The 26,986-nt window shown below is 36.3% G+C and overlaps 1 protein-coding gene across 2 annotated transcripts in view; it reads left to right on the top strand.

The window, feature by feature from the left end:
* armc9 (armadillo repeat containing 9) overlaps positions 1–26,986 on the top strand; it is a 53,228-nt gene that overhangs the window by 5,394 nt on the left and 20,848 nt on the right. Inside the window, exons 7-21 of one of the 2 annotated variants that reach the window (XM_077202549.1) lie at positions 4,381–4,405; positions 4,978–5,135; positions 5,243–5,341; positions 11,980–12,015; positions 13,670–13,704; positions 14,366–14,477; positions 15,153–15,245; positions 16,477–16,567; positions 18,937–19,060; positions 20,149–20,288; positions 20,442–20,518; positions 21,461–21,535; positions 22,871–22,961; positions 23,374–23,438; positions 23,613–23,711. In XM_077202549.1, coding sequence (XP_077058664.1) covers positions 4,381–4,405; positions 4,978–5,135; positions 5,243–5,341; positions 11,980–12,015; positions 13,670–13,704; positions 14,366–14,477; positions 15,153–15,245; positions 16,477–16,567; positions 18,937–19,060; positions 20,149–20,288; positions 20,442–20,518; positions 21,461–21,535; positions 22,871–22,961; positions 23,374–23,438; positions 23,613–23,711 — 1,320 coding nt within the window. The remainder of the gene's footprint in view (positions 1–4,380; positions 4,406–4,977; positions 5,136–5,242; positions 5,342–11,979; positions 12,016–13,669; positions 13,705–14,365; positions 14,478–15,152; positions 15,246–16,476; positions 16,568–18,936; positions 19,061–20,148; positions 20,289–20,441; positions 20,519–21,460; positions 21,536–22,870; positions 22,962–23,373; positions 23,439–23,612; positions 23,712–26,986) is intronic. The other variant, XM_077202552.1, reaches the window with a different exon arrangement.

The following is a 26,986-nucleotide window of genomic DNA, read 5'->3' as shown; positions in this document are numbered from 1 at the left end:
ACAGGCGTCGAGTCGTCTCTTCACAGGCGTTGAGTCGTTTCTTCACAGGCGTCGAGTCGTCTCTTCACAGGCGTTGAGTCGTTTCTTCACAGGCGTCGAGTCGTCTCTTCACAGGCGTCGAGTCGTCTCTTCACAGGCGTTGAGTCGTTTCTTCACAGGCGTCGAGTCGTCTCTTCACAGGCGTCGAGTCGTCTCTTCACAGGCGTTGAGTCGTTTCTTCACAGGCGTCGAGTCGTCTCTTCACAGGCGTCGAGTCGTCTCTTCACAGGCGTTGGGGCATCTGAAGTCTCCGTGAGAGGCTTGATACAAACTGGAGCTGACGAACGCTATTTACCTCGGGACTAGCGTCCCGAGATAACAGCAGAAAGGCAGATGGGAAATAATTAGCATAGCTGATGTTCATAATGTTAATGCATTCGAACTTATTCAGCAGTAGTATAAAAGGTAAGCATTATGTGAATGCTTGGTTAAAGAGATGCGTCTTTAATCTAGTTTTAAACTGGGACAGCGAGTCTGAGTCTCGAACAATATCAGGAAGGCTATTCCAGAGTTTAGGAGCTAAATGCGAGAACGCCCTCCCTCCTTTAGTGGACTTCGATATCCTAGGAATGACCAGAAGCCTCGAATTTAGTGATCTTAAAGAGCGCGATGGATTGTAGGGCGATAGAAGGTCTGTTAAATACACAGGAGCTAAACCATTTAGGGCTTTATAGGTCAGTAGGAATACTTTGTAATTGATATAGAACTTAATAGGTAACCAGTGTAGAGATGATAAAATAGGTCTTATATGATCATATTTTCTTGACCTAGTAAGAAATCTAGCAGCTGCATTTTGCACTAACTGTAGCTTGTTTAATGAGGATGCAGGACAGCCAGCTAATAAAGCATTACAGTAATCTATTCTCGATGTCATGAATGCATGAACTAACTTTTCTGCATCAGAAACAGATAGCATGTTACGTAGCTTAGCAATGTTTCTAAGGTGGAAAAAGGCTGTTCTTGTAACAAATGAAATATGATTTTCGAAAGTCAAGTTGCGGTCTAGTATAACACCCAGGTCTTTTACTGTAGTGGATAAAGTAACAGGACATCCTTCTAAATTAAAGTTGTATTGTAAGGGATTTTGTGGGTAGTTTTTTGGACCAATAAGTAATACCTCCTTTTTATCTGAATTTAATAGCAGGAAATTACATGTCATCAATCATTTTATATCATTTAGACACTCTGTCAAGTTAGATAAGTTAGTGTTTTCATCTGGTCGTGATGAGATATATAATTGAGTGTCATCAGCATAACAGTGGAAATTAATTCCATGTTTTCTTATAATATTACCAAGTGGCAGCATGTATATTGAGAATAGCAGAGGGTCTAACACCGATCCTTGCGGCACTCCATAGTCTACTGACTTTATCTTTGATTTTTCCCCATTTTAACAGACAAAATGATAATGGTCTGATAAGTACGATCTAAACCAGCTTAATGCCTGTCCCTGAACACCAGTGTAGGTTTGTAGTCGTTCCAAGAGTATTTTATGATCGATAGTGTCGAACGCAGCGCTAAGATCGAGTAGAACTAGTATTGAGATACAGCCTTGGTCAGAAGATAAAAGTAAATCATTTGTAATTTTGACTAGCGCAGTTTCTGTGCTATGATGCGGTCTGAATCCCGACTGAAATTTTTCATAGATATCATTTTCTTGCAAGAAAGAGCACAATTGAGCGGACACAATTTTTTCTAGTATTTTAGACATAAATGGAAGATTTGAAATGGGTCTGTAATTTGCTAAGTTATTTGGATCTAATTGCGGTTTCTTAATGAGAGGTTTTATTACTGCCAGCTTGAATATTTTTGGAACATGACCTAAAGATAAAGACGAGTTAATAATATTAAGAAGAGGCTCTTCGACTACAGGTAACACTTATTTCAGTAGTTTAGTGGGTATTGGGTTTAGATGCAATGATAAGTTTATTTAGCTCTTCCTGTCCTATAGTTGTAAAGCGGTGTAGTTGTTCTTGAGGGGCCATAATTGAGGCTGAATCATAATCATAACATTTACAATTGTGTTTCGGATGCTGTCTATTTTCTCTTCGAAGTAATTCATAAAATCATTACTACTATATTGTAATGGAATATTTTGCTCTGGTGATGTCTGTTTATTTGTTAGTCTAGCCACGGTGTTAAATAAAAACCTTGGATTATTTTGGTTATTTTCTATTAGTTTGCGGAGATGCTCAGCCCTGGCTGCTTTTAGAGCCTTTTTATAACGTGACATACTGTCTTTCCACGCGATTCTAAAGACCTCTAAATTAGTTTGTTTCCATTTACGCTCTAAGTTACGAGTTTCTCTCTTGATAACATGCGTAGCACTGTTGTTCCATGGTGCTTTAGTTTTCTCTCTAACCTTTTTTAATCTAATTGGTGCAACAATTTCTAATGTACTAGAGAAAATGGTGCTCAAACTGCTAGTGATTTCCTCTAGTTCATCTGTTTGTATGGGTTCACTGAGCAGCTGAGATAGATCAGGTAAGCTATTTGAGAATCTATCTATAGTGGTTGGAAGGATTGTTCTGCCTGGTCGATAACGTGGCGCAACATGACAAATTTCATCAGTACGTATTATGCAAGTTACCATGTAATGATCAGTGAGATCTTCACTTTGCGGTATAATATTTATATCGGTTGGATTGGTTCCATATGATATAATTAAATCTAGTGTATGATTTAGATGATGAGTGGGACCACTGACGTTTTGCGTGACCCCAAAGGAGTTTAATAAATCTGTAAACGCAGCCCCTAACGCATCGTTTGTATTATCTACGTATGTTAAAATCTCCAACAATTATTGCTTTATCGACATTGACCAATAGATCTGAGAGAAAGTCTGCAAACTCTTTTAGGAAATCAGCATATGGCCCTGGAGGTCTATATACGGTAGCCAAGGCTAGAGATAATATGGATTTGTTTCTTACATCTAAGAGCGTAACATTTAGCACAAGTACTTCAAACGAATTAAACCTGTGACCTGTTTTCTGAGTAACATTAAGAATATCTCTATATATTGTTGCAACACCGCCGCCACGACCGATCAGACGGGGCTCATGCTTATAACAGTATCCTGGTGGAGTAGACTCATTTAGACCGAAATAATCATTTGGTTTAAGCCAGGTTTCAGTAAGGCAAAGTACATCGAAACTATTATCTGTGACCATTTAATTTACAATAACCGCCTTAGGTGTGAGCGATCTAATGTTTAGAAGACCTAGCTTTAGAAATTGTTTTTGTTCACTGATATTTAGACCTCATTGAACCTTATCGAGTATCCCTTTTTGTAATCTCATGGCAACTGCTTCTGTATGTGGAAAGCAGAAGTGTTGTATATTGTGAACGATTTGAAGATGCATTTAACAGTGTTTTACAGGTCAATACAACAGTTGTGTTAAATGCACAAAGGTATCTGATAATGAAGGTAATATGAAGATAAATCAGTGTTTTGCTGGTCATGTGATCTTAACCATGGCGGCCAACATGTGGACATACCATTTTATTGAATAAAGGTGTTCTAGACTACTTGTATGACTAATTACCTTCATCTCACTTAAAACTTATATTTACTAATAATTCCATAAGAAGTGTCATAAAATGCTGTTTCAATAACCATGAAAATTATATTATTAGAATAAGTTTTAATAGAGTATATAATGCAGTGAATTGAACAAGAGTGACATTTATATGTTTTGAACTTTCAATTCATCAAAGCATTCTGAAAAAAATGTATCACAGATTCCATAAAGATATTAAGCAGAACAAGATGCAGTATTGGTGAACATGAGAGAGTGTGTTCAATGCATTTTTTAATGGCATTTCCTTTAACTATGAAGCAATAATGAAAACAAATATGTTTAGTGGAATGTTCAAATACCTGGAGATAAGTATCAGCTATATTAAAAGTGATAAATTAATGTTATGACACATCATCATCCTTAAATAGTTGGCCCTGAAACAGCCGTGAGCATTTAATAAGTAAATGTTTAAGAGCAGCTGAACAGTGCACCTTTGAATTTATATCAACCAAAGCTGCTTTACAATAAACTTGATTTTACATTAAACAATCAATTGTCTACCTCAGCTATTGATGGCTGAAACTCTGTCACAATATAGGAAAGCATGAGGATTATGATTGCATAATTATTAAATATAGTCATAAAATGCACTTGTTCTAGTGTTGTGTCAGAACAATGGGCTGTGGATTGTGAAAACAAGTCATCTGATGTTTAACATCATGATGTTTAATAAGCAAACTGATGAAAGAAAGTTGCTGACATTAATCCATCAAAATGAAAAATGACTTGTTGGCATGACTCCTTAACAGAAAGAAACCAGAACGATGGTGGAAAAGGCAACAAAGGTGAGTTATTCTGAAGCAGTTCCTAGATTGTCACTGTAGTATTGTTGGTAGAGCCCAACATGAGCTGAATTCTAATATAATATTGAATTAATTAAACTTGGCATCATTTTGTCCCTAATAATGGGATTGTTTCTGTTTTTCTGTGCAAATGAAATTGCACCTGTCTGAAAAACTTTTTCTTTCAGAAAAAGAAAAATTCTTACAATTTACCATATTTTCTATTTGGTCAACATGATATAAATGATATAAGGATTTTCTTTTTTTTTTAATAATAATAATAATAATAATAATAATGAAGATTTTTACTTAATCTTTATCTAGTATCACAAATTACTTCATTGTCATTCATTGAATTCAAGGTGAGGAAAGCATATAGAGGAAGTAGTTTTAATCCTGAATCTCCAGTCGCGTTGTAAATCATGATAATGGGAAGTAATTCAATTTTTTATAATATCATTTTAGGTTAAATGCACTCTCATACCCTGAAATTGTTAACTCTGATGTGACTCTTTTGCCTCATGCATGACATGCACACCAACCCCTGATTTGACTTTGTGTGTTTTGTCATCCAGAAGTGATTCAGCAAATGCAGCTCCATGTGACTGAGGCAGAAAGGAAGGCCACGATCTACATGAGGAGATTCTCTAAGCTGCAGGCTGACCATCACAGCCTCATCGGCGTCACGGCCGAGCTGGTGGATTCACTGGAGGCCACAGTCCGTGGAAAGATGGCAAGCAAACAACAAGTCCCACATTACGCCCACAAATCCCCAAAAAATCTGATAATTACACTTGACAAAGCTAAAACGCTCAAGGGAATGTGGTTGATGCTTTGCAGATCTCCCCAGAGTACCTGCAGGGTGTGTGTATGCAGCTCTTCAACAGTCACATGAGACAGAGCGCTGCTCAGAGTGTAGACTTCACCAGACCCGGCACTGTGAGTCTCTGCTTTCACTGTTTCGGTGCTTTTATGAATCCTAGATGGGAATACAACTTTATATGCATTTGGCTACCAGATTGTTGGATAAAAAGTTGCAAAAACTGTTGAAAATATTAGGCTTTGTTCACACTGCAACCAAATTCAATTTGTTTTTCAAGCAAATGGCTCTTTGTTCAGTCTGTACATATTACTTAAAGCAGTAGTTCACTTTAAAATGAAAATTACCCCATGATTTACTCACCCTCAAGACATTCTAGGGTCTATAATTTTTTCAGACAATATAATCTGAGTTGTATTAAAAAACTCCCTGACACTTCTGAGCTTTATAATGGCAGTGAATTGCAACCATCAGATTGAAGCTCAAAAAAGTGCATCTATCATCATAAAAGTGCATCTATCCATGATAAAAATGCATCTATCCATCATAAAAGTGCGTATCCATGATAAAAGTGCATCTGTCCATGATAAAAGGGCATCTGTCCATGATAAAAGTGCATCTGTCCATGATAAAAGTGCATCTGTCCGTGATAAAAGTGCATCTATCCGTGATAAAAGTGCATCTATCCGTGATAAAAGTGCATATCCATGTTAAAAGTGCATCTGTCCATGATAAAAATGCATCTATCCATCATAAAAGTGCGTATCCATGATAAAAGTGCATCTGTCCATGATAAAAGTGCATCTGTCCATGATAAAAGTGCATCTATCCGTGATAAAAGTGCATCTATCCGTGATAAAAGTGCATCTATTCGTGATAAAAGTGCATATATCCATCATAAAAGTGCATATCCATGTTAAAAGTGCATCTATCCATGATAAAAGTGCATCTCTCCATGATAAAAGTGCATCGGTCCATGATAAAATGGCATCGGTCCATGATAAAAGTGCATCCATCCATGATAAAAGTGCATCTATCCATCATAAAAGTGCATCTGTCCTTGATAAAAGTGCATCTATCCATGATAAAAGTGCATCTATAAAAGTGCATCTGTCCATGATAAAAGTGCATCTGTCCATGATAAAAGTGCATCTATCCATCATAAAAGTGCATATCCATCATAAAAGTGCATCTGTCCATGATAAAAGTGCATCTATCCATCATAAAAGTGCATCTATCCATGATAAAAGTGCCTCTATCCATAATAAAACTGCATATCCATGATAAAAGTGCATTTCCATGATAAAAGTGCATCTGTCTATGATAAAAGTGCATCTATCCATCATAAAAGTGCATCTATCCATCATAAAAGTGCATATCCATGATAAAAGTGCATCTATCCATTATAAAAGTGCATCTATCCATCATAAAAGTACATCTATCCATCATAAAAGTGCATATCCATGATAAAAGTGCATCTATCATCATAAAAGTGCATATCCATGATAAAAGTGCATCTATCCATGATAAAAGTGCATCTATCCATCATAAAAGTGCATATCCATGATAAAAGTGCATATCCATGATAAAAGTGCATCTATCCATGATAAAAGTGCATCTGTCCATCATAAAAGTGCATCTGTCCATGATAAAAGTGCATCTATCCATGATAAAAGTGCATCTATCCATCATAAAAGTGCATATCCATGATAAAAGTGCATCTATCCATGATAAAAGTGCATCTGTCCATCATAAAAGTGCATCTGTCCATGATAAAAGTGCATCTGTCAATCATAAAAGTGCATCTGTCCATGATAAAAGTGCATCTATGCATGATAAAAGTGCATCTATCCATCATAAAAGTGCATCTATGCATGATAAAAGTGCATCTATGCATGATAAAAGTGCATCTATGCATGATAAAAGTGCATCTATCCATCATAAAAATGCATCTATGCATGATAAAAGTCCTCCACACTGCTCCGGGGGGTTGATAAAGGCCTTCTTAGTCAAATGATGAGTTTTTGTAAGAAAAATATTAATTTTTTGAAAACTTTATAAAGTAAAATAACTAGCCCTCAGCCAAACGGACATACGGGTTTGCCTTAAGTGTAAAGCGCAACTTATGCGAGTAATGTGACGCACTGCTGATATTAACGCTACGCCATGACGCACTACGCTACTTCCAATGTCACAACAAGTTGCGTAAGTTGTGCTTTATATGCAAGTAGACTGCGTTTGGCCGGAAGCTAGAATTTTACATGGTAAAGTGTTAAATATATATATATATATATATATATATATATATATATATATATATATATATATATATATATATATATATATATATATATATATATATATAATTTTTTTTTTTTTTTTTTTTTTCTATGAATAACACAAACTCATCATTTTGGTTCAGAAGGCCTTTATTAACCCCCCTGAGCCATGAGGAGCACTTTTATCATGGATAGATGCACTTTTATGATGGATAGATGCACTTTTATGATGGATAGATGCACTTTTATCATGGATAGATGCACTTTTATCATGGATAGATGCACTTTTATGATGGATAGATGCACTTTTATCATGGATAGATGCACTTTTATGATGGATAGATGCACTTTTATAATGGATAGATGCACTTTTATGATGGATAGATGCACTTTTATGATGGATAGATGCACTTTTATCATGGATAGATGCACTTTTATGATGGACAGATGCACTTTTATCATGGACAGATGCACTTTTATGATGGATAGATGCACTTTTATGATGGATAGATGCACTTTTATGATGGATAGATGCACTTTTATGATGGATAGATGCACTTTTATCATGGATAGATGCACTTTTATGATGGACAGATGCACTTTTATCATGGACAGATGCACTTTTATGATGGATAGATGCACTTTTATGATGGATAGATGCACTTTTATCATGGATAGATGCACTTTTATGATGGACAGATGCACTTTTATCATGGACAGATGCACTTTTATGATGGATAGATGCACTTGTATCATGGACAGATGCACTTTTATGATGGACAGATGCACTTTTATCATGGATAGATGCACTTTTATGATGGATAGATGCACTTTTATGATGGATAGATGCACTTTTATCATGGACAGATGCACTTTTATCATGGATAGATGCACTTTTATGATGGATAGATGCACTTTTATCATGGATAGATGCACTTCAATCTGTTGGTTGCAATTGACTGCCATTATGAAGCTCGGAAGCGTCAGGGTGTTTTTTTAATATAACTCAGATTATATTGTCTGAAAAAAGAAAGTCATATACACATAGGATGGCTTGAGGGTGAGTAAATCATGGGCTAATTTTCATTTTAAAGTTAACTACTGCTTTAATGATTTAAAGCTCCAGTCTGTACATTTTTAATATTTATAAATTATAATATAATTATAGCCTATTATTCATTATAGAGAATTATAGCCTTTTCTCACAGCACTTGATATAATTAAACTTATCAATTTTATGGCGGATCCAGAAAGCCGCACACTCCTCAAAACATTGTATTCATCCGCGCTGTGCCGTGCCGAGGCACAACCCACGTAAAGTTGATAATTCCGTGAATAGCTGCAATTGCAGATTTCGAAGAGAGATGGCGACAAAGAGGAAAAACTACGGACTGGAGCTCCCCAAATTCAAAATAAATATTGGCCTATGTCACGAAAAAATTGAAGACCGGAAGTACGTCTTTTAGTAGGGATACGGCTCTTCCGGTTAGCTTTTTACAATGGCGGAGTCCGATAGATACCGCTGGACCAAATCTCTCCGCAACCTGCCTAACACGGTCAAAAACTGACCAATGACGGGGCTGATTACCCCCCCAGTTATTCCAGGGAAACCGGTTTGGTATAGTATTGGCTTTAAGTCTATTCCGACCACTTTCCTAGACGTAGATGCTCTCCTTTTCAAAATGCAAACTGCAAACGAAAGTGCTGCCCCGGATAATATTCAAAGAAGGCCCCTCATCCCTCCTTATTAACCTAACCCAAGACTTGCGGAGTGTTTCGTCCTTTGGGAAAGCGTGAAAGATGAGGTATGACTGTCTACGTCCTGATGCAGAGCAACCCGGTACCAGAGAATGTCTAATATGGGGAGAACGTTCACTCAGTAAACTTCCGGCTACTGAACTGGTTGCAGTTCCACTCTGGTTCCACATGAGGGCGCTCACAGGACGAGTGCAGAATGAATGGAGGTCTATGGAGCTATACCCCTCAAAATTTGCACTTTCTTTTTATCGACAACACAGCTGACACAGGTAAATACACGCGCTAGAAGAGTTTTTGTTTTGTTGTTTTAAAAGACCACGCCGAAAATACACACACACATTCTGGTCCCGCTTCGGATGCCACGATGCCATCAAGCGGTATCTCTGGTCGTAATTAGTCCTTCACTGACCAATCAGCTTCCATTAGCAGAATGCTAGCATGTAATGGGCAACAACAACTCAACCTGTAAGAAATCGAAAGGACATAAGTACTCGTTCATTCAACTTTCGACCTATAACCCATGTTGAACTTGCAAAACCTACAATCAAATCTGAGATTTCTCAACGGCAATCGGGTGAAAGAGACAAATTTAGCCGCTAGCTCCATAGACTCCCATTCATTTTGCACTCATGGGCGATTGCCCCCAGTGGAACTCTGGTGGAACTACAACCAAAATGCGGTACAATAGGACTTAATAGGGAGTGAACAGGCTCTCCGTAGACGGGCTTTGCCGGTACACTACAACAACAGCTGCCGTTCGCCAGTAAGGTAAACATTTCTATGGTAACAGCGAGTGGGACCAGTAGACGTTGCTGCTACGCTTAGGATTGTAGGTAGTGTAGTTTTTTTTTTTCATAAGATTGCGGATAAAAATGTTTTTCTTAAAACAAGGTTGATTTCATACAAACGTATAGCTTCTACAGGAGCGAAAACCTTCGTTTCACAACCTCATAGCTTGTGGTCCGTCTACCTCGGATGGTTTAGACATTATGGCTGATAATCGAAATCCTTATCGAGAAATACTGTTGACCGGAAGTTCTGTATCCCTACTCCAGGAAGTGTGACATAGGCCTAGAAATCATATTGTACCTAAAATCAGCTCATTCTAGCTATTTCAATTATATTCATGACATTTAAGCACATATTTTCCTTAAAAATTGTCATTACCATAATGCATATAAATGTAAATCTCATTACCGTAATGCAAATTTTAAATATGTGATTGTGTTATTATTACCCATTTTCATTTAAAATAAAAATATTATTTTAATATATATAAAATATTATTTTTCATACAGCAATGAATCAACATTGAGAATAATGTGAATTACAAAAAATAAAATGTCTGGATGCATTATGGTAATGATTTTTTTTACATTAATAAGAATTGGACGGGACAACTAAAAATGCTTAATTGCAATGAAGGTAGTTACAAATGCAAAATACAATTTTGTTGAGAGCAGATAAATTTTAAATCTGCTCATGTCCGTCATGACATACCTTCTGCAACTCTTTCAATCACCACAGTTATGAATTTGCACACATAACTATTTTTTTTTCATTCCATTGCACTGCTTTTCCATCGTTTTTTTTTTTTAATGTAAACATGAACTAGACAAACGTGTTTGACCGTTGTGCCTCAAGTCTTTTGTGTAAAAAAAAAAATCCATTCTCATTACCATAATGCATCCAGAAATGTTATCTTTGATATTTTATATTTTTTCAATGGTGATTCATTACCATGATAATTTTTTTAATCGGGATAAATTAATGTAGCGAACACTACAAGAATATGATTAATTTTTGTCATCACATTACAGTAATGAGAATAGGTTTTTATGTATTAAAGTAATGACAATTTGGAAGGAAATGTGCTTGATTATCTTAAATAGAATGATTAACAATTGCAAAAATGATAGAAACCCTAAAATAAGCTTAATTTTAAGTGCAATATGATTTTTCGTATCTTCCTTGACATGGTGTTCTAAAAGATGTACCTTTCATTATTATTCATTCCACTACCCCGTTTCTTACATTTAAAAAAAAAATAAATTAAAAAAAGCATATTCTGTGGTCACATTTACAGGTGTTCGGTGAATTTTCCCAGACGAAATCCAGTAATTTCAATAGTAATCCAAATGAAAGATTTCCACTCACAGATTCGCAAATGAAATTTCACTAGTGTAATCAGACAGTGTGATTCATATTTGGTGTATTACCCCAAAATCAAAATAACGATATAATCAATAATATTGTAACTAAAATAAGCTTATTTTAAAACTCTTATGACTTTAGCATTGTGACTATAGTCGAAACAATTAAGCACATTTACTTTAATTATCATTACCGTAATGCGAATTCAAAATTGACAGTTATAGATTGTGGCAATATTTGTCACTTTAATCAATGCTCGATTAAATATAAACAAGCTTTTTCATATTATTACAGGAATGATTTACCATTGAGAATAATGGTAATTCATTCGGTTTGTGTGAGTTGTCAGCTTCTATCATGATTTATTAACTTAAAGCAACTAAAGTGTTACATGACTTATGTGATAAGTATTTGTAATATTCAAAACCCGACATTTTTCACATTCAGAGCCTCTAAAGAATCGCATATCATTCCCTAACATGTTTGATAATTGACTTGCTTTTGGAGCTAGTCCTCAATCATATCTTCCTGTGTTTGTTTGTGTGTCTGACCATCTGTTCATGAAGGGATATTACTCTATGAGCCCTTATGATGATGGATATGTAAGTTGCTGAATGTTTCATCGTCGTGCTTCCTGTCGTCCTGGTCTCGCCTGCGTAACCATTAGCCCTGCCTGTCTTCTTCCTCCTTTGTATTTCGTCCCAAAGCCTTCTAGTTCATCTAGTTCCCATTAGACCGCCTTAGTGTCATGGGACGCGCATTCTTGTTCAGTCTAAGAATGATCCACTTTGTCCAGAAGGCATGTGCATTGTTGCTGAATCTCAAAGAAAGCACATAATACTGATTACTTTGAAGATTGCTTAGTATTTTTGTTTCGCTTGTTTGTCTCTAGTTCCCCAGAGTGGACAGCAATTCTATATATTGCAGGTCATATCATAAAAAAAAAAATTTCCTTTTCCCTTTTGATATAATCTGTGACTTCCGAGCATCAGATAAACAAATCTCATGTTCGCCTAGGTTTTGTCAACAGTGCCAGTTTTTGTGCATCAGAAACTTGAGTCACCGGTTTATGTTGAAGAAGGAATGACTTTGCAAAAAATAAATACACCAAAATGTATTAACTTAATTCAACATTCTCTGAAAACAAGTCTTATTATCTTAAAAAAGTAATATCCTGTATATTTTTATAGAACAATAAGACAACAATGATTAATAAATTAAATAATTTTGTGGTTGCAAAACACCTTTAAGAAACGATTGTGCTACTTATAATGACACAATATGCCTGGTGCGTGGCATTGATCGAATATTAAGCAACATTTCAACATATAATCAGCATATTAAAATGATTTCTGAAGGATCATGTGACACTGAAGACTGGAGTAATGATGCTGAAAATACAGCTCTGACATTTACATTTTAACATATTTAAATAGTTATTTTAAATTGTACTAATATTTCACAATGGCACTGATTATACTGTATTTTGAACAAATACATGCAGCCTCGGTTAGCAAAAGAGACTTCCTCCAACCAGGATGCGCTGATTATGTGCAAACCTTCATTGTGAAATCCACATACGCAGACCGACTGCAAATATCCTAAGCAAACACTTAAGATTTGCTAAACTTGGGAATGTTCGCAAGCATAACTTTGGCTATCCGGAATGTTCTCCTCAAACCAGTTTGAAGGCAAACTTGCATGATATTAACAGCCCTCCTGAAAAGGATGTTTACATTTGACAGGGAAAGGTCCTCATGCCTCATGTACCTAAATGCAGTAAAATAAACTAATTCCAGCAATCCTTATACTCCAAATAATGCTGACTCGATCCACCTTGTCCTGGGTTTCGGTGTATCCCCCGGGCAGAGAGTCTAATTGCATCCTTAAGATGCCAGAATTTGCTCTGTTGGAAATTAGATCCCGCAGGTGCAGCGCTATAATGATCTTGGGGAATTCCTTTCACTAACACCCCGTCCTCGAACCTTCCAGCTTTGCAGACCGGTCATTTATTTGTTTCAGGTCATTCATTGCATGTACCTATAAATCCCCCCCAAACACTCCCCCCCCCCCCCCCGCACTGCATGCGGTCGCAACTGTTGTGAAACGCATGCTAGTTTATTACTGAATACTCACTTTGAGCTAGACTCTCATTGAATAACTAGCGAAAAGTTCACTAACACACACACACACAGGCATTTTGTTTTTATTTGCAAGCTGATGTATCAACAAATTATTATTTTTTTCTCCATTTAGGCATCCTCACTTCTGCGGGCATCTGTCGCACCTCAGTAAGTTGTTTTTTTACTTTGAGATTTATAAAAAGATTGGTTGAAACTAAGTGGTTTCGGGATTAATCGAGGGTATATCTGCTAAACATTTGATAAATTGATGTACATCAGGGGTTTTCACACTTTCTTTTTATGCCAGACCCCTAAATATGGTGATCCATGTGTATGGCCCCGTTTTTAAAATATTTGTTTTTTCAAGTAAAGACCCGTTTACAGTGTTTGAGAAAAATATTACGTGGAACATAAAAAAGACTATATTTTCTTCCCAGAATTAAATAATTTTCATTAACCCGAAGCAATGATCAAATATTATTACGGTGTATATATAAATATATTAAGCTGTATTATATTATAAATATTTAATATTATGTGTAAAAATCTACAGCTGTCGATAATGAAACTCATTCTTTAAATGTTTTAAATTAATTAAAATTATATCTCAATATCTCTTTACAGACCCTCATTCTTTAAATGTTTTAAACTGATTTAAATGATATCTCAAGCAGCTTGTTAATTTTGGCATCTTGTACTTTCCAAGTCAGATCATGTAAATGTAATTTTGTGAATGCAATCCAACCAGACCTTGGAAATATGATCTACTTTGCCAGCAGTAACCTGAAGAGCAAGGCCGATTTGTCATCTTTTTATTTCCTGGTCGCAGGAGGCCCAAAGACGTGCCGTTGCTGCCTTCGCTTGACTATGAAAAGCTGAAGAAAGACCTAGTGAACGGATCAGATCGACTGAAGGCTTTGCTGCTTCAAGCTTTGCGCTGGGTAACTCAGAATTACTGTTTGTAAACGAAAAACATCAGCACTTTTGCTGGCGGGATCGCAGCATCGGTCCAAGGGTTGGGAATCGGATACATGTTAAAAAATTACAATTTCAGTTCCTCTTATCGATTCCTTTGTGTGCATTTTAATATGACTTTAAACCATTCAAGGGCTATCAATTATGAATATCAATTATATCTAAGGTTGTTGGTTTTTTTTACCTTATTGGAATCGAAATTAGCAATCGATAAGAATCAGAATCGTTAAAATTCCAACGTTACCCAACCCTAATCGGTCCTGATCTATCCCATAGTTTCTGCCACAATATCAGAATTACTGCAGTTAGAGGTGTTTTCTAAGTCAAGGATCACTGTTAGTATCGCTCAAACATGATAAAATAGGTTAAAAAACAAGGAACCCAAGAAAATAATAGAGATTTTGGAGTGGGATTTTTTGACAACCACTGAAAATACCTGAGCGACCGCATAGAAACATGCTAAGAACCACTGCAGCGTGTACATGGCCAAACTTTAAGCGGTAGTTCAGTTTTGTAAGGGATATTTTGTTGTTTTATCTCCATCTTTGAGGTATTTTGTGTCCTTTGGAAAACGCATTGAGGTACACAGACTGATTTTCGCATTACATGCCAATTTTCTTGTAATTTCCATTGTTCGGCAGAGGTTGACTCGATCTCTTCATGGTGAGCAAAGAGACACAATTCTACAGGCCTTCATCAGCAATGATCTTCTGGAGCGCTACAGTACCAAACAGGTACTTAACAAACTCCTTGTCTTGTTTATGCTAACAAGCGTTTTTGTGTATATTGTATGGAAAACTGCATGAATTTTTGAATTCTAAGGTAATATTTAAAATAACTTTATTTATTGGGGCGCTGATATCATGTGTTTAGCTATTTTGACACATTGTTTCCAACACTTAACCTCCTGTATGCTGCCTCAATGCAAACACACAAAGATTATTTTTTTAATGCTAATCAATGCTCAATGTTGAACATCTCTCTTTCTGTTATGTTACTATAACTAAATAGAGTTCCACATCATTTTTTTTTAGCCCATTCTCTATATGGACTATATTTTAGGTTAGTATTAGGGATGAACGACATATCTGCCGATAAATGTTCATTTTTAATGTTATCGTTATGGGCCCAATAAGAAAATTAGGCAGATATATTAAAGCCGATAAATAATTTATTATTTCCTTCAATGGAGACACTTCAGATGCGCACTGTTCCACATGATGTTTTTGAATTGGTTGAAATATGATTGGAATCACTTCAAAAAGGAAAATATAGTTAAGTGCCACGCAAGTCTATCATATAGGCTACATAAAATTATAATGAGAACATTATAATTGTGTGCTTGGGACGTGGATTTTAAGGGTGAGACTTTTGTTTTTGTATTCAGGATCTCAAAAAATATATAATAATTTGGATTTGGATTTATCGGCCAATATATCGGTTATCGGCTTTCAAATATAAAGAATAATCGGTTATCGGTATCGGCCAAAATGTTCATATAGGTGCATCCCTAGATAGTATGCAAAATCAGTTTTGAAAATAGACCCCTTTTAATCTACCCGTTTTATATCATTCCAATGTTTTAAAATTGCATTTCGATCGAAAAGAGCTTTTGGCAGTTCAGGATGAGGACAGTTGTGAAACTGACAGTTCAAACACTCCAAAATAATTCAAATAAAATGTGTGCTGTCTGTGACCTACTTCTCTTCTAAAATGTGTAATCTCATGTATTTATGATGAATGTGGACGATCAGGTTATAGTAGTTCATGTTACTTGACTAATTTCCAATCAATCAGTCATCAAGTTCCTTGTGGGAGAATCTAGTCAGCTGTCTTTCTGTCTTTGTGCAGGCTGGAAGATAATATGTCATGTTACTAAAATCCAGAATAAATGAAATTGTCCTTTGCAAACAACAAATTGTACCAAGAGTAACTTTTAACATAACTGTGTTGTGTACTTTGCAGAAAACTGTTCTTCATCTAATAAAGTCCAAAAATGAGATTGTCAGACAGTATATGGCAAGACTCATCAATGCCTTTGCCTCATTGTGTGATGGTAAGTGAAAAAGATTTTTTTTTCTTTTTGTTCCTTAAAGCTTTAACTTTTTTGGGTTAAAAATTAACCAAAATATTTTTTTTAAGCAAGTACATAACCAGCCAGTGTTCAAAACTATCTGCTTGCCTTAGCTTAGTAATGTTTTTAATTTACGTCACATCTGTACACATAAAGAAGGAGTCTCAGCAAGTAGGCTATATTGCGTGTGAGGATGTTGGAGATTTATAGCCTTTTCTCACAGCACTTGATATTAAACTTATCAATTTGATGGCGGATCCAGAAAGGTTCAAACGACAATCACTAGTGACAACTGGAGATTCACCGGTGGTAAAATGCAAAAGACTTCGGACATCGGTGTGGCTGGAGAAAAAAAGAGACTGCAACTGGCCCATGCGAAAACAAGCATAATATCTGAAGGGCATTAAATGTAGTCACGCAAGGCTGATGTTGTTAACATTAACAATTTGAGAACAAAGTATAATTTGCACGGTTTGAAGTGATATGATAAGCGATCGTTAGATGTAATCAGCGAGATTTACTGCAATGCTTTTTTACCCTTAGTTGGTCAGAACAAAAGTGGATGTTACTGAAAATTCTTATGGTGGTCATACTTCCATAATGTATAATCTGTGATTGCGAATACAAGTATCCACACCGGCAACGACAGACAGCCACACACTCTCCTCAAAACATTGTGTTCATCAGCGCTGTGCCGTGCCGAGGCACAACCCACGTAAAGTTGATAATTCCACGAATATCTGCAATTGTAGATTTCGAACAGAGATGGCGACAAAGAGGAAAAACTACGGACTGCGGCTTTAAAGCAGTTAAGCAAACAAGGACCCAGCAATCATAAACACACATTCCTCCATCGCTCTAGGTGGCGCTATAATAAGCAAAGTTTTTATGTATCTCCAGAACTGTAGGAGCTAGAATCAAAAATCTGCCCCTGAATCATTTGAGCTTGTGGATTTCGAACTTAAAGTGTAACTTCGCCAATTTTCAATCCGCTTTGTAATGTTACAATGTTGGAAGTCTAAGTAAATGAACAATGTTTACTCGTTCTCCTTGGTACCTGGAGCAAAAGTCTAGACACTTGACTACAGATTATACTTCCACATTTTTGTATCCCCGCCCACAGACAGTTGATTTGACAGATTATTAACAGAAAACTTATTGTAAAAGTAGGTTTATCACTGAAAATAAACTGCATTATGGTAAAAATAGAACATTATGAAAACATTCATTTTTATAGTCAACATTATTGTGACTAAAAGTTTGCTAAGAAGTATTTCCTACTCAAGCAAGCCGGTATTTGACTCAGGTCAAGCGTATCCAATAGGAGCAGACTGGGGGAGTGGTCTTGGACAACAACATGCCCAGTGCATTATGGGTGTCTATTACCTATTTGGCAAAAGGGAAGACAACACCTCAAAATAGTTCACCTCAAAATGAACATTTCCTAATAATTTACTCACCCCAATGCCATCCAAGATATCCATGTCTTTCTTTCCTCAGTGGAAGAAAAAATAAGTTTTTTGAGGAAAACATTTCTGGATTTTTCTTCGAATAATGGAATTCAAATGGCAACCAGCGTTTTGAAGTCCAAATCAATGCAGTTTCAAAGGTCTTTGAAGTGCTTGAAACGGCTGTGCACGATCCCAGCTGTGGAGGAGGGTCTTATCTAGCGAAACGATAGGTCATTTAAAAAAAAAATATATATATATATATATACTTTTTAACTACAATTGTTCGGATTGAGCTGATCTGCAACGCGCCGGGAACTACGTCATCACGTTGAAAGGTCACCGTGCGAAGGAGGATAGTTCAAATTGTATTGTATGTTGAATGACATATTTATGTCTTTGTGTCATATTATTGTTTAAAATGGTCATTACATGAAACTGCATTGATTTGGACTTCAAATCGCTGGTTGCCATTTGAATTCCATTATTCGAAGAAAAATCCAGAAATGTTTTCCTCAAAAAACTTATTTTCTCTTCCACTGAGGAAAGAAAGACATGGATATCTTGGATGGCATTGGGGTGAGTAAATTATTAGGAAATTAATAATTTAAACTAATCTAACTAACTAATCTAAACTAAATAAACTAATCCTTTAAGTAATGGTCACATTTACTGTTGTTTGCTTGTTGTTTGACCGTAGAAAATTGACCTTTTTTCCCTTCAAATATAGACAAAATACATCAATGTGTTTTTTGGCCCTGGCCTGAACAGATGAAAATAATTTCTGGTTCTCAATTTTTGATTCAAAATATTTACAGTGGCAATTGTATAAATTGTCTATATACCTCTGTCTTTAGTTCTGAAACGTGTTTATTGTCGTCTTATGCCTTGTTGCACTCCCAGGGCGCGTGTATCTGTCTCAGATACCCTCTTTACTGAGGTTTCTGCTTGACTGTCTGAAGACTGAGGAGAAAGAGTCTGTAACTCGAGAAAACGTGCTTGCGGCGCTGCAGAAACTCAGCCTCAGGTATGTCATTCTGTTCATATAAATAGTAATAAAGCAAACAGACTGTAATAATATGTTTTCAGTTGTTTCTCACTTTGGAGAGGTTCAAAATTTAAAATTGTATTTTATTTATGGTAAAACTTTATTTTAATGTGTCCTTGTTACACGTTACACATGTATTTACTTTAGTAATCACTATAATTTAGGCATAATTACATGCAACTAACCGTAAGCAAAACCCTAATGCTACCCTAACCCTATAGTAAGTACACGTAGTTAATTACTGTTACTCAGTACTTAATTGTATAATTACACTTTAACGGGGACACAAACATAAAATAAAGAAGGGATTCCAGTTTTGTTCTAATTAAATGTTTTTTTCGAACAATAAAAACCTGCAACAAACTAGCAAGTAGGTTCATGGCTGTGACATAAACTAATCTTGAAGCTTGTTTCTGCCACAAAAAAAGAAGGTAATTGCGACTTTTTATATCACAATTCTGCGAGTTATAAAGCAATTCTGACTTTTTTGTTAGAAGTGTGAGATAGAAACTCTTGCCATTGCCAGTTATAAAGTTCAAGTTGCAAGATATAAACTCAGTTAGAATTGTGACATAATTGTGTATATCTCATAATTCTGCCTTGTTTCTCGCAATTTCGAGTTTATATAAACTAAGAATTGCGCAAAAATCATAATTTGCAAGAAATGAAAGCTGATATGAAAGTCAGAATTGTGATATATAAACTTTATGTTCTGCAATTTGCAAGATTATAACTTGCAATTCTGACTTTTTTTTCTCAGAATTGTGAGAAATAAACTTGCAATTGCAAGGGGAAAAAGCATTTTTGAATTTTCAGGTAAAATCCGCAGTTACCTATTTTTTAATCTGTGGCGGAAACAAGCTTCAGTACTAAACACCCAATGGCTTAAATTATTATTATTATTTTTTTTTTTACATGTATATTGTAATATTGTCAAGTCGGAGTTTCAACAGAAAATGCTTCAAGTGATTTCATGGGGTTTTTACAAAAATATATGTTATTATTCATTTTATATTATATTAAAAGCCTAAAAGCTGCTCAGTGTGTGTATGTTCTGCTGTGAGCAGGCGAGCGCAACAGTCTGCTATGATCAGAGATGGTCTGATTGGCTGGTTGGTCAAAGAGCTCCACGACTCCGACTGTCTATCCGACTACACGCTTGAATACGCCATCTCGCTCCTCATGAACCTCTGCCTGCGCACTCAAGGTGACACAATGAATTATTAATCAATGACCATAGCAAAGAAGTAAAGATGCATATAAACCATTGTGTTGCGTGTTCATCATCCTTTGTTTAGACTTTTATTTGCATTGCTTATTTTAGCAAATCAATGTTTACTTCATGTCGCTCATGTTGCAGGAAAGGAAAAGTGTGCGGGGGAGGCCAAGCACATCCTGAAAGTCCTGACGGAGCTCTTGGGACATGAGAACCATGAGGTAAATTGGTAATTGCTCATCCGTTATCCACAAACAAGGTGTGTTATTTGTGCTTGTTCTCCCCTTACAGCCTTTGTGATTACTGAAACTGAAGGCGTAAATCAGCTTAGTCCTTTTAACGTCAACCAGTTCTCAAATAAGAGGGCTTTTGTCAACTTTGGATTAAAAAGTTTGTCTTGCAAGTTTACCATGAACGATTCACTCCCTTTTTGAAACTTTAGAAGTGGAGAATCAAGCCTACGCTTTATATTATATTCAGAAATGAATTTGCTCTCCGGCCTCAAAAATTCATTGCAATATTGAAACTTAATAGTATTAATCGTATTAATTGAATGTTACAACAAAAAATATTTTATTTTTAGTTGATTCAACATTAGCTATGGTTCAAACATACTCTGTCTAATATACATTTTAGACTTTTATTTATTTTTTCAACATTTTTGACTGATTTTTGATAGTGTAATAAATACTGTAGAATAATAGAATATTAAAATACACATATAATAATAAAAATAATTGATTTTCCTTTAATATCCAGTCCAGTTCCCCCATTTAAATTCAAAATAGGCACAATTTATAAGTAAAGTCATATTGTTTTATACAATACAAATTGTTTCGAAGCAGCTTTACAGCAATAAACAGGAAAATAAATGAAAATGTCTCAAAATTCCTCAGTTATGCTCTACAGAAGACAGTAGTGTCAATCATTATTCAGCTCAGGTTAGTTGATCCAAACCAGTTGAATGACAGTGTAAATGTTGCAAAGTTCAACAATTATGAAGCAGAGTGTCATAATTGTAAAATTGTGAACAAAACTCATTTCAAGCTTTTTTGGTTTTTGAGATGTGTCTCTAAAACTTTGGCTTATAATGCATGAATGCGTCTGAGATGCCAAAGTTTCAAATGTTCATTGCATATTTGTTTTCTTGTATGTAAATATAGATTCGGTACTATGTGAATGGAGCTTTATACAGCATCCTGTCCATGCCAGAGATACGAGAGGAAGCCAAACAGATGGTACGTGTTTAATCACTGTTCATTCACAATACCCAGGCAATATAGCCTAGACTAGACTCCAAATCTTTGAGTAATAAAAATACCATTCATTATCATTACTTTAGCAATAACACTCAAACCTTTGAAAGTTAAACAGTGATGTGTGCCCATGTGTGTACATGTGCCTACATCACAAGTAAGAAGGGACATTTTCAAAAAAAATGTTTGATGGGTAAATTCCTGGTGAAAAACTGCACTACCCATCATCCTTAAGTGAAATCCACCAATCAGAAAAGTCACTGTAAAACAGATTTTTTTTTTTTTTAATTGACACTTCACTAAGCCACGCCCGAAAACCGCAACTGGCCAATCGTGTCTTAGCAACCGTAACTAGGCGCGGGAGGTCTGGCAAGCTTTCGAGCGAGTGAAACATGCCGAAGCGTTATGCGTATGGATTGTGCTAATCTGATACCCGGTATCTTAAAAGTTCGGACGGGGGAGTGGATTTTTTTTCCTTCCCGAAAATCTAAAAGCCAAGGGGAGAAATGATGTGCGTGGATCAAGCAGTGTGGGAGACCCCATTCACAACTACATGTCCACAGGATTAACAAAAACACATATTGCTTGGAAGTTGGAAATAATGACGGTTCTTTGTTCATAATGCATATATTTTAACGTAAAATAAGACGATTAAAGACAAGACGGAGGCTCACTGACATACTTTAAAATATATTTCAGCATTTCGTTAATCGACGGCCTACTAACGTTACCCCTGACTGAGTAACTTTAACCCAATCTGATCGCGGCTCACCCGGTGTTAGTGTTATTCCACAAAATGTATGGATAAACTGTTTGATATATAATTATTAGATTATTTTCACATTTCACTTACCCTGCTGTGCACGAAAATAGCGGTGTGTTTCCCATTTGAATGGTCAGCGTATGAGGCGCTGCTTGCGCTGGGACTATAGGCTTTAGCTTCAATTTGAATGAAATTATTCGCTAATCGGTTGCATATAATTTCGTGGATATATATGGCTCGAATGCATACTGCAGTCCCCTTTGTCTTGCTCTCTCAGATATTTCACATGTTCACCAAAAATTACTAATTATCTCATTGGGAATGTCTGACACCGGTGCATACACAGTGTAATAGACGTGCCAGACACGAAAGCTTGACAGGCGTAGCAACAGTAACTAGGGAGGGCGGGGCTTAGCGAAGGGTCAATTGTCCATGGTAAAAATGAATAAGAAAATCCTGCTGGAACCAAGTTTGCTAAAACAGTGAGTGGTCACTGTTGTGCTCCATAACTATACATAATACAAATAATGTGAGTATTTTGTTGTTGCGTTTAGAGTATGGAAGAGACCCTACGCTGTTACAGTAAAGAAGAAAACCCTGAACTCAACAGACAAATCGAATTCATCATCAAACTGCTTAACTCGGGTAAGACGGAAAAAAGCCGATCACCTCAAAAACGTTCACTTAAAAACAAAAAATATTTTTGAATAATATCCTGGCCACCATTTTCAGTATAATAAAGTGAACGAGGACTGGGTTATAAGCTTCAAAAAGACGTAATACACCATAAATGGATCATAAACTCTGTCCATATTGAATTGAATTGTTTATTGATCATGTGACATGGAATAAAGGATATGAGTCATTTGGACTACTTTTATAATGCTTCTTTGATGCTTTTATTTTTCACTTTCAACTATTAATGGGTTATGTTCCATGGATGTCATATGGGTTTAGAACGACATGAGGGTGAATAAATGAAGACAGATGGGTTTCCAAATTTTTTCCATTATTTCAGTGATTCTTTTGCCTTCACTCATAATTCTGTCGTACACAGCGGACATTCCCGAGCATGAACCTGAGTCGGGCGACGAAGAGGATGATGACGACGATGATGATGAGGTACAGTAATTCACTTTGATCTCGTCTTCTGAGAAAGATTATTGCTCAACGCCACTTCTGATTTATACAGGAAAGGCTATCACTGCTATTTGCATTTTATTGGTATTGGCAGTGTTCATGTGATTTACTGCTTAGTCACTTAATCTGTCTGTAATTCTTTAATCTTGTTAACAGGAAGATGTTATGGAGGCAGACCTAGATAAAGAAGAAGTCCTGCAGTCTCAGCCAAAAGAGCTCAGTGGAGAGTCTTTACTCACAACAGAGTATCTAGGGGTAAAACATCACACTACATTTATATGACGATAGAAACCAAATCCAGGCTAAGAACTTCACACACAAGGGTCTTGTTGGTCAAAGGTCAGGAGTCAGGACCCTTAAATGATAAATGTAAGTGCCTCACCGCTGTTTTTGTCATTAATTAAATCCCTCGCAAAGGAAACAACATTCAAACACATATCAGAGATCTGAAAGCAGTTACGCATCTTTAGTGACTTTACAGCTGCAATTCATAGTTCACTGCTCTAACATAAACTAAAGGCCCTGATATACTTTGAGTGTAAATAAAGAATTTAGTTCAATTAATTTCACATTTATTTGTATAGCGCTTTTCACAATACAAGTCACCTCCATTTATACAGCGCTTTTAACAATATGGACTGTTTCAAAGCAGCTTTACAGTGATAATAGGAAATTAAAGTAACAGAGATTGTTTTGGCTTTACAGCAGCTCTAGAATAAAGTTATTGTCTAGCTAAAGTTAGTTTCAAATGATGTACTTCCATCGCATCAATAATTAGTTATTAACTTGATTAATGATCAACGATCCTTAGTTATTAACTTAGGGACCGCTAACACGACACCATTCTAACAGGAAACCCTTATGCGATCCGACCGCTCATTTGCACAGAACAGTGCCTGGGGCTCGAGAACGCAAACCGTGAAATTGGTTCCAAGGTACAAGCCTTGAAAAATTTATAATACAGAATTTTTTATCGCTTCTGCGTAGCAATGTGAACCAGAATTATCCTGACAACGTTTTATCAGTACAGAGGTAATGGGAAGGAGGCCTTCACAGGGGAGAGACTAGTGGACACTTCAGGGCTGAGTTGTCATCGTGTCCAGGCGGAGGTCCTTCATCAGATCCGGATACGGCCTGGATCCTGGAGACTAATATTAGCGTAGACGCCATCCTTCTTATGATGTAACAAGTACATCAGGATTTATGGGAAGTGTTCCCGGTTCCGGCTGAACTAATCTATGCAACCTAACAATGAATAATAGAAAGTCTATAATGTGTTATGTGTATGCTAAGCCAAAGAGATGTGTTTTTAGTCTAGATTTGAACTGACAGACTGTGTCTGCTTCCCGGACAATGTTAGGAAGATTGTTCCAAAGTTTTGGTGCTAAATAGGAAAAGGATCTACCGCCAGCAGTCGATTTAGATATTCTAGGTATTATCAACTGGCCAGAATTTTGAGATCGCAATAGACGTGAAGGACCATAATGCGTTAAGAGCTCGCTCAAGTACTGGGCAGCTAAACCATTTAGTGCTTTGTACATTTAAAAATGTACACAATGTTTAATAGGGAGCCAATGCAGTGTTGACAGAACCGGGCTAATATGGTCGTACTTCCTGGTTCTAGTAAGAACTCTTGCTTCTGCGTTTTGGGCCAGCTGTAGTTTGTTTATTAAGCGTTCAGGGCAAACAAAATACAATAATCTAGCCTCGATATCATGAACGCATGAACTAATTATTCCGCATATGTCATTGTTTCAAAACAGCTTTATAGATAATGCATGTCTGCATTACAATTTAGAGTGATCTGCTATCAGAGGTGTCCACGTTATGTATTTCAAAAATGTACATATACAAATCACACAGTTAGCTAGCAATGTATTAAAGGCAGAAAGTGTTCGTGCACTTGCACGTGCCCGAGGACTGAAGCGCCTTTCAGACAGAACTCGGAATGAGCGGCGCTGTGCTATGAAACCCATTCATTTCAAGGACTTCCAAAGATACATAACATGTATGCACTATGCAAGCACTATATACAGGATTCACCCTATTATACTTTATCGACACAAATTTATAAGTCAAACAGCAAACAGATATCCACAAATAGTCTATAATAGACTGTCTTTGAGTTCACTTGAACGAGGGTTAAATTACTCTTCAGGCTACAGAAGAATACCATAATTCCTCCGTTCACTTAGGCCTAAGACGTCGAGAGTCACGCAGACCTATAACAACCCATCCACAACACATAATTGGGAATAACATGCCTTACCTTAACACAGAATGGATTTCAAGGACTTCGCGCACAGATCAATGGCCTCCAACGTTTATATTTTTTCTACGAATCTTTGAGTTAATATGTACTAAACATGATTGGAATTTGCACCGCCACCACACCTTGATGCTCATGACAAGAATAGCATGTAGTTATCTTTATTGAAGTGAAATCGCCGTCATGCATGAATTAATGATATTTTTGCTATTTTACAGATAATACTCCACGATGATCACATTACACAAAACTGAAATTCCACGTCAAAATAAAATGTTGTCAATATTTTTTGAGACCCTCCAAAATTTCACGAATCACATTATCAGGGGAGTCCATGTCTTATTAAGGGGAGCCGAGCTCCCCCTAGCTCCCCCGTAGTCCGCACCCTGGATAGATCTCCTAGGTACTATCAGAAGCCCAGTTTTGTGATCTTAAAGAGCTTGATGTATTGTAGCGCAGTAAAATACAAATGAGCTAAACCATTCAGGGCCTTTTAGGTCAGTAGCAATACTTTGTAATTGATACAGAACTTAATAGATAACCAGTGTTGAGATGATAAAATTGGTGTTATATGATCATATTTTCTTGACATGGTAAAAACTTTAGCAGCTGCATTTTGGACAAACTGTAGTTTGTTTATTGAGGATCCAGGACAACCAGCTAGTAAAGCATTACAGTAATCTAGTCTAGAGGTCATGAACGCATGAACTAACTTTTCTGCATCAGAAACACAAAGCATGTTTCGGAGCTTAGCAATGTTTCTGAGGTGAAAGAAGGCTGTGTTTGTAACATATGAAATATGATTTTCGAAAGACAAGTTGTTGTCTAATATAACTCCCAGGTCTTTAACTGTAGAGGATGAAGTCCTAAATCCTTCCAAATGCAAATTGTATTCTAAGAGATTCTGTGTACAGGTTTTTGGTCCAATAAGAAATACCTCAGTCTTATCTGAATTTAATAGAAGAAAATGAAGAGAAAAGTCATCCAATATTTTTATATCTTTAGCACACACTGGTCTGGTCATCTGGTAGTGATACATAATAAATTTATATATACCATGTTTTCTTATAATATTACCAAGTGGAAGCATATATATTGAAAATAGCAGAGGACCTAACACAGATCCTTGAGGCACTCCATAATTTACTGACATTAATAATTTAGTGACAATTTTCCCCGTTTAAAAAAACTAAATGGTAACATCTGATAGGTACGATCTAAACCACCTTAATGCCTGTCTCCATTTTCGCTCTAGATTACG

The sequence above is a fragment of the Siphateles boraxobius genome, unplaced genomic scaffold, assembly GCF_051911475.1.
Source record: "Siphateles boraxobius isolate OS27281-9 unplaced genomic scaffold, OSU_SipBor_1 118, whole genome shotgun sequence".
NCBI classification, from domain to species: domain Eukaryota; kingdom Metazoa; phylum Chordata; class Actinopteri; order Cypriniformes; family Leuciscidae; genus Siphateles; species Siphateles boraxobius.
The sequence above is the reverse complement of the archived record's forward strand: the minus strand, read 5'-3'. Positions and strand labels throughout refer to the sequence as shown.